At 39.9% G+C, this 14,156-nt stretch overlaps 1 protein-coding gene and 1 pseudogene across 2 annotated transcripts in view; one reads left to right on the forward strand and one right to left on the reverse strand.

The window, feature by feature from the left end:
- The first annotated feature begins 462 nt into the window (after positions 1 to 462).
- LOC133378628 (U1 spliceosomal RNA) lies at positions 463 to 596 on the forward strand (annotated as a pseudogene).
- Positions 597 to 2,041: 1,445 nt separating this feature from the next.
- NUP160 (nucleoporin 160) overlaps positions 2,042 to 14,156 on the reverse strand; it is a 50,947-nt gene continuing 38,832 nt past the window's right edge. For both annotated transcript variants that reach the window (XM_061609471.1, XM_061609472.1), the window contains 8 exons: positions 13,880 to 13,940; positions 11,631 to 11,741; positions 11,049 to 11,172; positions 9,980 to 10,081; positions 8,491 to 8,632; positions 5,612 to 5,737; positions 4,024 to 4,128; positions 2,042 to 2,607 (listed from right to left, as the gene is read on the reverse strand). In XM_061609471.1, coding sequence (XP_061465455.1) covers positions 2,521 to 2,607; positions 4,024 to 4,128; positions 5,612 to 5,737; positions 8,491 to 8,632; positions 9,980 to 10,081; positions 11,049 to 11,172; positions 11,631 to 11,741; positions 13,880 to 13,940 — 858 coding nt within the window. In that variant the 3' untranslated portion in view covers positions 2,042 to 2,520. The remainder of the gene's footprint in view (positions 2,608 to 4,023; positions 4,129 to 5,611; positions 5,738 to 8,490; positions 8,633 to 9,979; positions 10,082 to 11,048; positions 11,173 to 11,630; positions 11,742 to 13,879; positions 13,941 to 14,156) is intronic.

A 14,156-nucleotide genomic window follows, 5' to 3' on the forward strand; every position in this document is an offset into this window, starting at 1 on the left:
GCTTTAAGAAGAAATCTTGTTAATCTTGTTAGCTTTGTTATCTTTAATAAATACTTAATTTGGTTTACCAAAGGCCTGATCCTTGGCTGGGGTTTCACAGACCAGAAGGGAGGGTAAGGTAATGACCAAGGCTGAAGGGGAACTGTAACAAATGGTGGCAGCGGTGAAGAGAATAACAATACCAGTATTCAGAGTCTCTGGGAATACTAGTATTGGGACGTTACTGGTGGTTGCCTAGCAGGGGGATCTGTTGAGATCTGTGCTAGAGTGGGGAGAGAAACCATAAGAGAGAGCGGTCCGGACTGGTGGAGTCCCTGGTGGTGCCTAGTGACAGGCAGTAACCACGAGCAGGTAGGAACCTGACAGGGAGAGCCAGGGAAGGACGCCTCACACCTCCCAATAGCTCAAAGTCACCCAATGAGCTTCATGGCTGCTGTAGTCCACCAGTCTTAACTGCTGCTAATACTCACCTAGCAGAGGAGATACCATGATCATGAAGTGGTTTTCCCAGGGTGAGGGGCTCATCTATTGCACTGGCTGTTTGTGTTGACCACCACAATTTCCCCAAATGCGGGAAACTCGACTGCATAATTTGCAAAAAGCAGCTACTTTTCAGGATACAAATCAATTTTTAAGTTTGAGGCTTTGATTAACTGTAAGGCAGGGTTTGTAATTTAGCTATGCATTGACATCTGCATTCTTCTGCTGGGATTACTGCACAATTAACAGATAAAGGAAAAGGTTTTTTTAAAAGCAAACCTTGTTTTTAAAAAGTGTTTGGAGAAAATGGAAGGTGGAATTTGAGTTACTGGGTTCCTAAGAATTACATATGGTTTTGTTTCCATGGAAAATACTGGTGTGTATTTGTGTTAAGGATAAATTATTGTGTGTGCCTAGCCTCACCCACTACTGCAGAGGGGCACTTTACTGCAAGGGTAGTTAACCCATGGTTTTCCACATGTTGCTGAACTACAAACTCCCATCATCACTGGATGCTCACTGGGACTGATAGGAGGCATAGTTGAACAACATCTACAGGCCACAAGTAAGCCACCCGTTCTATAGCATTGCACCAGGTGATGTAGCCCTCAGCCTGAAAAATATTCTTCAGCTATGCCATATGCTTTATGTTCATTTCTACCTCTTCTTAAGAGACTGACTTGAGAAATTAGGGCTCAAATCTGTGCTCAAATCCTAACTCAGTTGCCCAGGGAAAACAATATATTCAGCAACTTGTGGTTCTAACTTTTTAAAAAAAATTAAAGGGGGCAATGAAAGGAATGTAAAATTAGCATATTTCACACAGCCTCCCAGTAGCCACCAGTACAAATAGAGATGGTACTTCAAGCCCTCTCACTAATTAACATCATGTAGTTACACAAAAGCTATAATTCTACAGAGTAGTTTAGCAGTTATTCCCTATTCCCAAGGAACTCTGGAAATTGTAGCTCTGTGAGGGGAATGGGGGGATCTCCTAACAACTCTCCACACCTTTAACAAACTACAGTTCCCAGAATCGGGGGGGGGGAAGGAGCCATGAATGTTTAAAGTGGTAAGTTATTGCTGTGTCGTGCAGATGGGGCCCAAGATCCAATTGCCAGTCCAGTTAGTATCTGTATATGGAATGAGGACTGTCATCTTCACCTGCAAGAGGACTAGCTGGCAGAATTTGGGTTTCAAATGGTAAGATACAGTTGTATTGGTGGTTGGTATGGATTATGTCCACAAAGCTCAACATCAGAACTGACTGAAGACATTTTGCTGCCTGAGACAAAGGACAAGATAATTTATGCCCAAAGTTACAGTAGGAAGCATCAGTGCTTTGACATTACTTCAGTAAATCCTCCACTGGAAGAAAACTTGTCAGTAGTCAGGAATAAGTAGTTCCAAAGTGAACTAGTAAATAACCTATCATTTATATGCCTGTTTCCTGCTTCCATGGAACTATCAGATCACAGTTTCTATTTGTCTCCTTCAAAAGAGAGATCGTTCCTATGGAAAGATGTACCTTTATAAGCTATTTTGTTAAAAACAATCTTGGTTTTAAACAAAGTTTCTATTTTATTAAAGATAATTCAAAAATTGTCACAATAAATAAGACCACCATTACCTCCCATATATAGTACAGTATAAGGAAGGAGATAATACAAAATAATTCAGTAGAAAAGTAGTAAGAACATGCAATGTACACCATTTTTTCATTACTGGAAATGACTGCAACTGAGTTTAGCACAGACTTTTAAGCTTAAATTTAACTCAGCATCTCCAACATATATTTTTTAAAAAGTCTACCATTCCCTGGTAGGGAATGTTTGGATCGTTGTGAAAAAATAGAATTTGTAATAATAGCACCACCAGCAGCGCATAGGGTTCCTCATGACCCCAGCCAATCCATGCAAAGCAAATGCTTCACACATACTTCATGCCAGTTATGCACATCAGCACAGTTCTTTGTAGCTCTGTTCAAAGGGCCAGCAGGCACAAGGTGATTAAGTAAGGTCACACAATCCATGCTGCCTGTTAGTTTCGATGATACAGAAGAACCCGAGTTGCCTTGTCAACTTGGCTTTGGTAGACTTCTAATTTGTCATGCACCTTCTGATATAGCTGGAAGAGAAAAGTACAATCATTTTTTGTTAATAGGTATAGTCAAGGGGTTGAGAATGGAAGAGACTGCCCTTTATTACCTTAATACTGAATTTTGGAGCCTGTACTGGTTCCCAAAGTAGCTTACAACAATTCTATTCCAAAATATTAGAGATACATGCAGTTCTCCTGACCCCCAGCAAGTGTTTATGTAGTCCAAGTTCCAGGCTCTTTCCTCCAGTGAGAAGGAGCTGAAGGAGCTGCAGATGGACTGAGGGACTCACTGATGGTAAACACATAAACTTTATAAACTCCTCCAGTGATGATACAGGCGAAATACCAGCCAGGGCCAGCAGTACTGCTGGCGCCAGGGCTTCAATAGGCCTGGCTGTGGCAGCATGTTAGCATGCTATGTGTGCACACCTGCCATCACCCAACACAGCAGCGGAGGCGTCAACACATCCTTGCCAGTTTGGGTGATGGCAAGCATGTGTGCAGAGCATGCGGACACAACAATGTGGTAAGTGGCGTGACCAGCCTGTGCTGGCGGCAGCAGAGGGTGTTGCCTCCCAGAGTGGCTCCTGCTCTGTGACCCAATGCTAGCATGGATCACGGAGTGGGAGCTACACCCGCCCAACCTCAGCTGTAGGGGCCCTCAGCCAGTGCTCAGCCTGGCTGCCCATTGGCACCAGGCCTGATTTCAGTAGGTCAGTTTTTATGATTTGCTTCTTCCCAAGTGAACATTAATTTGTGCAAGAATTTGCTGGAGAATAGACATCATTTTCCTATGCTGGTTCTTGCCCCCATTTTTCAGGTTACTAATTTTAACAAGTCATGCACTCACTAAGACATAGTGCATGCATGAGCTGTTGTAATATTAGTAACCAAAATAGTGTTGGAACAGCTGTAGTTAGTTTACATATGAAAACATTTTTCTACATTCTGGGTCTATTTACTTTAAAAAAAAATCACATGCCTCTTGATCTAAGGCCAATTTGGCTCCATGGCCAAGCCTGAACCCAGATTGGAATGGATGTGAGTAATCAGTACATCCAAGAATGCTTGCAGTTGGCCCATCCTGACCCTCTCTTAGGACCCTTTCCTAAGAAGAGAGTGTTTGCAACTGGCTGGTTGTTCCAACAGGTCCAGGGCTGAGTTCTTTAGAAGTGACTGCACCATTGCATGTTTCATAATGGCAGGGACCACTCCCTAACACAAAGAAGCATTGGTCATACCCTAGATCCAACCAGTCAACCCCTCTCTTTCTAGATTTAAGAAGTCTAAGGAGGACAAGGATCAAAAGGGCACATGGCTGGGCACAGAACTGAAAGTACTGTGCCCACATCATCAGATTACATACATTGAAAGTAATCCCACAATATATAACAATCTGTAACATTGGACACTTTGATTTCTATTTTAATTAGATGTACTTACCACTGTGTTATGGTGATTAGTTGTGTTTTCTCCTAGCACTTGAAGAAGCTGGTCAATTGCAGAATACGGAAGCCAAACCATTGGAGTTGTAGCCGATAATGGGTACTAAAGAGAAAATTAAACCTTTAATACTACTGCACATTAACTGAATGAGAAAGGAAAACATCCCAACTGTGACAAAAGTAAAACCACAGTATATGGCAGGGTGGGGAACTGGATCTGACTGGCAGAGCAGACCATACATGATCTCACATTTGTAATTTTAATCCAAAACTGCAAAGGAGGAATTGGGATTAGAGTGTGCACCCAATTCTTCCTTTAAAGCAGCTGTAGCTTGAACTTTCCCATATTTTCAAATACGACATCAGACGTCGGAAAGGAGGTGATGAATTGCCAAAAATGGCTTGTTGGGCCAACCTCTCCAAGGGCCAGAGGTTCCTCACCACTGGTATATGGACACAGAATATGCCAAATGTCAGATTAGCAGGGCTGAGCCAAAGTTTAAAAGTGTTTTCATTCGAACTGAAATAGAAAAATATTCCATACTTTTGTATTAAGCATGTTTAAGGAGATTTATATCCCCTACCCTTCTGTTAATGATCACAATGTTCAGGTTAGCTGAAAATTAAGAGTTACAAAAAAAGAAAAACAATAAAACAGTAAAAACTGGATGGACACAACAGGATAAAGAGCTTGAAAACAAGGGATCAATCCATTAAAAACTCCACTTGGCTGATCAAATACCTGCCAGAACAGAATCATGTTGTCAAGATGGCAGAAAGCTGGGAGAGGGAGTCAAATGGATCTCTTGAGCCAAGGAGATCCACAAATGAGCTGCAGCTCCAGAGTAGCCCTCTCTGTGTCCCAACCAGTTGTATGCCTGCCACCAATGAGGCACTGAGCAGAGCCTGCCCTGCAGATCTTAAAGGGCAGGCAGGCTCACACAAGAAGAGACCATCCTTAGGTATCATGGACCCAAGACACTTAGGGCTTCAAAAAAGTAGCACCAATACCGTGAATTATTCCTGGAAACTAACTGAAACACAGTTCAGCTGTTGTAAACTAGGTATTGCATGTTTCCAAGAGCAACCACCATCAAGACGCTTGCTGTTGTATTCTGGGCCAGCTGAAGTCTTCTGGGCTCTTTGAAGTACAGCACATGGTAGTAATCCAGTATAGATGTAACTAGGGCATGTGTTACTATGGCCAGATCCCTAGGCTGCTACATGGCTATCCAGGAGCAAGAGTCCAGACATACTCCCAGACTGCGAAGCTGGTTTTTAAAGGAGTGCTGTTCCATCCAAAATAGACAACCTGTATTCCCAAACTGATCTCTTCCTAACCAGAAGTACCTCTACCCTGAACTTTATTCCAGGCAATTTACCCATAGTCCTGAAATAAGTCTTGATTTTTGTTCTTAAAACTATCAATGAGGCAGGAGGAAGTTTAAAAAAAACACCTCTCAATCCAGGCACAATAGAACCTTAATGATTTTTTAAAACCAGAGTTTTACAAGTTATATTATCTCTCTTTTTCTCCATTTAAAAAAATATATAGTTGGTTGAACTAGATAAACACCCAACTATACCTCAATGCCAAAGTAATGAGGTCCTTTCCCAAGTAACGCATCTACATACTCCAGCACCAAATCCACAGCTTCTTCCAGGAGGTCATAGTTCAAATAGAGGCGAAGAAGTTCAGCAGCATCTACCTTCTGTAGAGAAACAAATGAAATTCAGCAGGCACCAAGTAGAAATAGTCTTCTTAAATTTAAGCAGCCTGGTGAATAGCTGACAGATAGCCCTCATTGCTGATGAGATGTATATGAACCAAACACAAGACACAAAAGGATACTGAAACTTAATCCTTTGCAGAGATTCTTGTAAAATTCTGGACTAATTTGTCCTGGCAAAACACAACTATTTTATTTTTTGCACACAAATGTATGGCTAGGTCACTTCCCTGTCTCTCTTTCAGATTCCCATGTTGCTTCCAATTTCTATATAAATAACCCAACTTGTTTATTGGGACTGAAAGGGCTTTCGACACAATGGTAGATGACCTACACCAGGAACTAGACTAATGGAGCGTGTCACTGTTGGTTCTGCTGGATCTCTCTCAGAGGCTTTTGATACCATCGACCATGGTATCATCCTGAAATGTCTGGCTGGTATTTTATTCTAAAAATTTATAAAACATTTCAAAGCCTTAGGCCATCAAAGCGATATACAAAATAAAAATAAGATAAAATACAAATTCTATAATCAAAACCATTCCTATAAGCTCTAAAAACAAAACCATTTCTACAGGTGCTCACTTAATATTTTATAAATAACTGGGTCACCCCTCAGGAAAGTCTTCTTATACAATAAATGTTTTTGGTATAGGTCTAAACATCATGGCGCTGGGCTCCTGTTGAATTTCAGATGGTAAATAATTCCAGATGGCTAGAGCTGCACCACTAAAAGCCCAGTTTCAAGGACAAATTAAGTGCACCTTTGAAGCATGCAGTATTTTCATCAGCAGCTGCCTGAGGATGTATGGGGATAAAAGGGGTCAGTTGGTCCCTTTGGTAACCTGGTCCCAAGTTGTTTAGGGCCTCAAATTATAGAAGCAAAACCTTGAACTGAACCCAGAAGCATAATGGCAGACACTGCAGCTCCCTCAGATGATGTTATATTGTGTTGTCAGGATACCCCAGTCAACAACCTAGCCGAGCATTTTGCACCAGCTGCTGCTTCCAGCTTAAGCCAGAGGGAAGCCCCACATAGAGTGCATTGCAGTACTCCAGTTTTCAGATTACCAATGCCAAGACCACAGCAGCCCTTTGTCCATAAAGCAGTCTTTGTCTAAAAACTGCTATAGCCATCTTTTTTATTAATTAAATTTATATCCTGCCCTTCCTCCCAGAAGGAGCCCAGGGCGGCAAACAAAAACACTAAAAGCACTCCAAAATATCTAAAAACAAGACTTTAAAACATATTAAAACAAAACATCTTTAAAAACAGCGTAATTTATTTTTAAAAAAGCAATTTCAACACAGACATCTTACCAACCGAAGCTGGTAAAAGGCACACCTAGTCACCTGTGCCTCAAAGTGACAAAGATGCCTCCAGGAGCACCTCCAGAAAACATAGCTGTTCCTTCAAAGGGAGTGCAATCCCATCCAGAACCAGTAACTGATCTAATGCCCAGACACAGGGACCACTTGCCCACATGGCCTCTGTTTTACCATGGTCTAAATTCAGTTTATTGGCCCTCCTTCAGTTCACCACTGTGCCCAGACACTGGTTTAGAGCCTGGGAAGAGGGATTGGTTGTTAAAGCACTCTGGCAATTGTAGCTCTGTGAGGGGAATAAGGGTCTCCTAACAATTCTCAGCACCCTTAATAAACTACAATTTGAATTTCCTCTTTTTTCTCTTTTTAACCAAGCTATATTTATTGATATTTGATTGATGTATTTAATGGATATTTTTATGGTTGTTTTTATTGATTTTATTTTATATGTTGTATTCTGCCTTTATATATTCTTATGAAAATGTGGATTATAAATATGTAAATAAAAAATACAGTTCCCAAGATTCTTTGGGGGAAGCCATGACTGTTTAAAGTGATATAATACTGCTTTAAATGTATAGTGCAGATGGGGCCAAAATCAGAGGTATGTTGTGCATTGGGCTGATGACAACCTGAGACAGCCCCCTTGCCCAGAGAGGTACAGTTGGTGGAAATGATAGTGCTTTTCTGAATGGCAGTGCCACCGTTATGGAACTCACCCCCAAGAAAGGTTATACTGGCCCTTTTTCATTATTTTGAGGTGGGCGTTAAAATGTGTTTATTCTGCCAGGGTTTTAATGAATGTTAACACTGCCAATACTATTGATTCTCTATGGTATTCTTATTCTGATTTGAAAATAGTTTTTAAGTTTATTGCATTAAGATTTTTATTGCTGTAAGCTGTCTTGGAGATCCTTTAGACTAGAGCCAAAAGGTAGTACAAAAATGTTTTAATAAATTAACATCCCCATATAAAATTCAGGATCCCCTTCTATCCAACCCATTCATATGACTGATATTTAATTCTTCCCCTATTTCTGCCTTCTTTGAATCACATTTCTATTAAAAATTCCAATATATACCTGCACCTGAAATTTACCCAGTGATACACTTGAATTCTATACTGCTCCCTGACATCCAGCTTTTAGAAAGTACTGTGACCGGTTTTACTAATTTGAGAGTCTCTTAACAGAAAAAGCAGTCTCCATTTCATTAACCACATTAAGAGCATGCAATTTACTTCCAACAGTTAGACTTTTTAGCTCCTTGGATCTCTGACAATTACTAAAAATTTTGAGACAAGCTACAAAGATAGTGTCACTGAAACAAACATTTAAAGTCATCTGGGAACTAATGAGCTTGTCATATTTCTCCTTGCAATCCCTACTTAATTTTGCATACATATTTACTTTGTAACTGTTGATAAGCCAGTTAGGCAAGGGCACTCCATGAGACAGCAGCTTGTTGATTACACAGCGATGGTATGGGCTGTTCTGAGACTTGTATCTGTCCAGGTAGGAGGATAAGAGACGCCATGCTTCATCTGTTGCACTGCAACACAATTGGAATATCATTTACTATGTTATCAGCTGTATTCAAAGACAGATGTATGCATGTTTCTGGATGCCAGTGAAAATCTCCCCTACCCAATCTATTGATGGTTCTACACATTTCCTCTATTCTGTTGAATGGGTAGCTTTGGCTTGGCTGACTCTTAAGGTGCTATTTGCTAGTTGAGACTTCACATCTCGTGAGAAATCTAACGTATCTGTTTTCATATGTTTTGTAGTAATTAAGGTATCTTGATCAGAAGTGTCAAATCCCAGCTCTTATGAAAGTACCGTAGCAATTTTTAATAAATACATAGTACCAGCTCTACTGGACATTCTGGACATCTGTGGTAGTTGTGTTTAGTATTTTACTTTATTATTATATTTATTTTACCCTGTAAAATATGCTACTATTCTATATGAATGATGGCCTAACATTTTTTAGTAAATAAATTCTGGTATATCTGTAAGGCCTAATCATCTTTATAATCGTTTTATATAGATATCCAAGATAAGGAGAAAGATTCAGCTAGCAATACTTTCCACCATCACCTGAAAACATCTTACCACCATTTCCCACATTCATGTGGTAGTGAGGACTGGATCTGCCCCTTGAGAGTGCAAGCTGCTGTGCTGTTTGCAAGAGGAGAGAAGAATAGCCCTTGCTAGCACCTATCCTAATGTGGGACAATTACACTGAGAGCTCATCCTTCTGGGTTCTCTTTTTGTCATTGTGGTTGGCAGTTTTGACTTTTAACTGTTTTTACTTTTTGGCTTGTTGTATTTCCCCCCCCCCGTGTTCTTACTCTCTCATTCATTTATTAGCAAGTAACATTTCTTTGAGTAAAGATCCAGATGCCATTTTAATTTTATTTGCTCAATATCCATTTAATTTGACTTGATTCTTCTTCTTTGCTTCATTTGTTTTGTCGTGCTAATATTCTTCCTACTGTGATGTACTTTCCCCCTTAATCTCTTGTTCAGCTTTTCATTTGCGAACTTGCTTTTTCTTCTGTTCTTAGTTCAGCGGTGCAGTGCTATCATATGGTTTTACATGAAGTACAAGAACCACTAAAGGTTGTTCTTAAAGTTTGCTCTTGCACCATCCTTCAAAATTTACAAAGCAAAAAAAGCATGAAGGAACACTTTACTACTGCTTCTGCTGCAAGTGACAATATAAAAAGTTTGTTGAGGACTGGATGAAACAGGGCTTCCACGTGTTATGTTGCAAAGGCACAATCCTTAAGTGGAAGTTTTGGTATTTTGTTAGCAATAAATCTTAATTTCTGTGCAGATTTATTGGACCACAAAGTACCTGCTTATTTTCCTGCAAAATATATCACTTTACCTGGTCTCCTTAGTTGTGATGACTGATGAGAACTGATTTGCAGCTAGCCAGTCCCATGCTTCTGTCAAAGCTGCTTCCCCTCCAAATTGGAGTTTAATACATCTGGAACACATACAGCAGTCATATTTCAGATATATACAATAGCAGTAATTCTAATCCAATTTTTAAAATAATTGAATTCTTCCCATCCCCTCATGGGGTTATCCCATTTTATCCTCACAACAACTTTATAAAGTTGGTTGGGCTGTGAAATAGTAACATGCCCAAGGTCATCTGAGCAGAGATTTGAACCCCAACCCCTACTTGTCTGAACAATCCATCCTAGAATTGCTGTTTACTTCAACTATAGGTGCTAAAGACTGTGCTCTGGAGCCCCACATGTGCACCCGGCTATATTTGACAGGAGATCTGTGACTATGTGGAACCCTTCTGCCATCCATCGAACATCTCTGCTTATTCAGGGCTATATCAATGACCGCTACCAATATTTATATCATCCTGCCACAACTCTAGCCACAAACATAAAAGAATCAATCACTGGCTTAGTTGCTACCCAAATCAAACTGGTATCTATGAAAGTGATCATATAAACACAACAGAAAACAATCGAGAGATTATACAAACCAACCACAGAGGTTTAAGTGAAAACATGTATTGGTAATAAAATTATATTGATCTACATTGTCAAATCTTGCTTCTACTGGACAAGATTACAGTGCCTGATTACCCAGCAGTATGTTCCAAGGATCTCAGCCTCTCAAAGTAGAAATGGCCAAAACAAAGTATGAGAAATTTTTGAGCAAGAATAACATCAAACAGAGATGCTCTAGCCTCAGTGCTGTTATATCCACTCCCACCTTCATATCACATTCTCATATTACTCAGAAACATTCCTAAAGGGCAGAATTCTATTTACAGACTCAGAAATAATTTTAATATCAGACTTATATAGTTTCAGCTGAAAAGTATACACACTTTCAAATCTAATTTTTTTTGGGAGAAGGTCAATAGGAGTTTCTTGATATTTCAGCACTCATATACTTGGAAAAGCCAATAACGTGTAACATACTTGAAAGTAAGTCCTTCAAACACAGGTCGTAAGGAAAGGTTGTAGGTCTGGCAGAGAGAAATGGCAGTGTCAAAGAGACCAGCCTGTACCAACAAGGTTACTAACTCTTTGGGGGACAGGTTTCCTAGGTAAATAATACGAGAATAATGTTATCTCAGAAGTACACACTCGGGTTTGCTGGTTAATAAATGTGACATGCAATTATACAGTTATGTGATCAACATAAAAACTTGACACAGTAATTGCAACATTCAGTTCTTTTAGAAGCAAAACTACGCTCCCCATCTCTTATCACTGAGTGGTCCATGCCCATGGTGGGTATGAGAACCCAGAACATTATTTTTAAAAATCTACTCTAGTTGCATAGTAGCAACATAATTATAATGGTAGTGTTATGTGCAGTGAGTGTCAGAAATTAATACCCAGATTCCTATCACACAAACAGCAACACACATGGGCTGGGAAAAGTAGGAGACAGCAGTACATTTTTTGTGGGCTACTAATATCCCAACATGCAGATTAAATTGCTCAACCTCTGTACAAAGGTATTAAGTCAAGTGCTATGAACATAAATTCTATTACCTGTAATAGCAGTTGTTGTTGGATCATGCTGTGCTAAAGTTAGCCGTATGCGAGCCAGCACACATTCTTTTTCCAAATCCTGTAGCTCTAAGATTTCAATCTGACTTCCCGCTGTACCAAAAAAATCATTTATTTAAACTGGCAAGTTCAAGAGTCAAGTATTTAGAGCAAAAGCAGGCAATATAAAGACAAAATTCAGCACAAGTGAAGAATAGCTAGTACAGGTTTTCTGACATTAGACTTTCCCAGTAATCAACTAAGAGTGAGCAGCTGTTCAGCTGGACATATTCATTTTAAATCAACTAGAAATTAAAATTTTGCCTGATTTTCCATTATAACAATGACCTTTGAATTTTCTTTAGTATTATCATAAATAGGAACATTGGATACTTACCATTAATATTCTGTATAGCTGGAGTGAATGGGACATCAAATATGCTGGATTATATTCACAAATCACCCAGGAAAGCAGGGAAACACACGAGCATCTTTTGGGCCAGCCATGTGACCCTAAGCTTCTCCTTTCGTTATATCTGGCAAAGCATAGGACAGAGATGCCAAAGAGATTCCAAACCTAACTCCAATAGGACCCCTGAAGAATGTATATAGATCCAAGGAAAACCATAATATTTTCCTTTAGGAGAGGGCCCACACATGTTGGAGGTTCCAACTAGGTACCAGATCACAGGAAAAAAACAAAGCCTAAAACCATTGGTCCGCTTAGGGAGCAGTTTGGATGTCTCATTCCACCCCAGTGAGAAAGAATATTCATAGTACATGGTCAGCATTCCTTTCTTTGTTGGGTAGAAGGGACATCCAATATGCTGAGAAATGCCTAGGGTAATCTTACTGTAAGGTGGGACAAATTTGGATAGAAAGCAGTAGAGCATTTCTTGGGGAAGGGGTTACCTGTTGTAGGACTCCTCCCAAATGTTGCCTTTGCTGAAGCTAAGGAATCTATTTCATAATGTCTGGCAAAAGTGGAAAGGGACTTCAACAAGGTGCCCCTGCAGGTTTCAGAAGATGGGAATTTATACAAAAGGCTGCTGATGTGGCATTTGCCATTGTAGAATGAGCCATGATATGTTGAGGTTTTAGTATATGTTGAACATCATAGGTTAGAAAAATGCAGGCTTAAAGCCATCTAGGCAGAGTGGGGCTTGAGACTTTCCCCCCTAAGATCTAGGTTGAAGAATAAACAGGAAATCCATTAGTCTGATTGACTGCGTACTTTTCAAGTAGCGATTTAATGCCCTTCAAATGTCCAGCTTGTGACAGATCCTGTCACTTGGTATTGAAGGTGGGGACAAAGGGAAGGGAGAATGAACTCTTGTTCCCTGTGAAAAGTCAAGCTGATCTTTAGAATATATGACAAATTACACAAGTTGTCCCTTGAAGGGGAACGGCAAAGGGGGGAGAGGCTAGCAATAATTTTGAGCAAAGAGAAGAATTATATCCAGAAGAACTATAGAAGTTCAAACACACTGAAGAGGAGCTGGAAGAAAAAGCTCTGTCCTGGGCAAAGAGAAGGAAAGAACTGGAGGAGAAACCTAGGGTCACATGGCTAACCCAAAAGACGATCATATGTTTCCCTGCCTTCCTGGTGGCAATAACTCAGCATATTGGATGGTTAATCACCACAACTGAGAATTGTCTCATTCTTCTGTGTATTTAAACAGTTTAGAAAATGCCTTTAATATCACAGGCTAGGAAGTTCCCATCACCTTTCCTCTTTGTAGTGCTACAGTGATGGTAGAAACTGCAACTGGCAATATTTTCCCTTCAACGCTACTGCTAAAAATACAGGAGTCCTCTTAACTTGGAAATCCGATGCCCTTTTGGCCCCCTGGAATAGTTATTGTATTTCCACAGTGCATGCCTACTCTGTTCCTAACAAAAGTTTGGAGAACATTGTCTATTGCACAATTACTGAGACTAATTTGAAATAAATATTGATCTCTGTGGATAACAGACTAGTGCACCAAAGCATCACATCCCAAAGGGATACCCTAGATAAGTAGCATAAGCAAATATATGTGAACATGGTGAAAAATAAATATACTGTATGGAAGAAATATGGGAGGCCAGGAGGAAAGAGACAAAGGCTAATGCCCTAAAACCATGAATCAAAAGTACACAAATATATAATCCAGAAAACCTTAAAGTCAGATGAATGAAAAGGATCAGAATCTTACAGTACAAATTTTGAAATTATCTGCATTTGAGAACGTGGAACAGTATATACTCACTTGGGGCAGCAGCACACTCTCCATCATGACTTCTCTTGGGGGATGCTCCAGGACGTTCATACTAGTGTGAGACAGAATAAGCACTCTAAACAGTTGGATTTACTAGTCTTTAGTCTCTAGAACATCTTCACTACTGTGAAGATTCTTCTTCCCAAGATTTCAGTGCAGAAACAGAGAATGATATCCTTAGTGTGACTTGCAAGAAAATGGCAAATTCTGTATCCAGAAAAAATTAAGCAAAGGAAGCAAACTTGCATACCTGCTTATTCTTTGTATG

Source organism: Rhineura floridana, chromosome 2 (assembly GCF_030035675.1).
Source record: "Rhineura floridana isolate rRhiFlo1 chromosome 2, rRhiFlo1.hap2, whole genome shotgun sequence".
In the NCBI taxonomy this organism is placed as follows: Eukaryota; Metazoa; Chordata; class Lepidosauria; order Squamata; family Rhineuridae; genus Rhineura; species Rhineura floridana.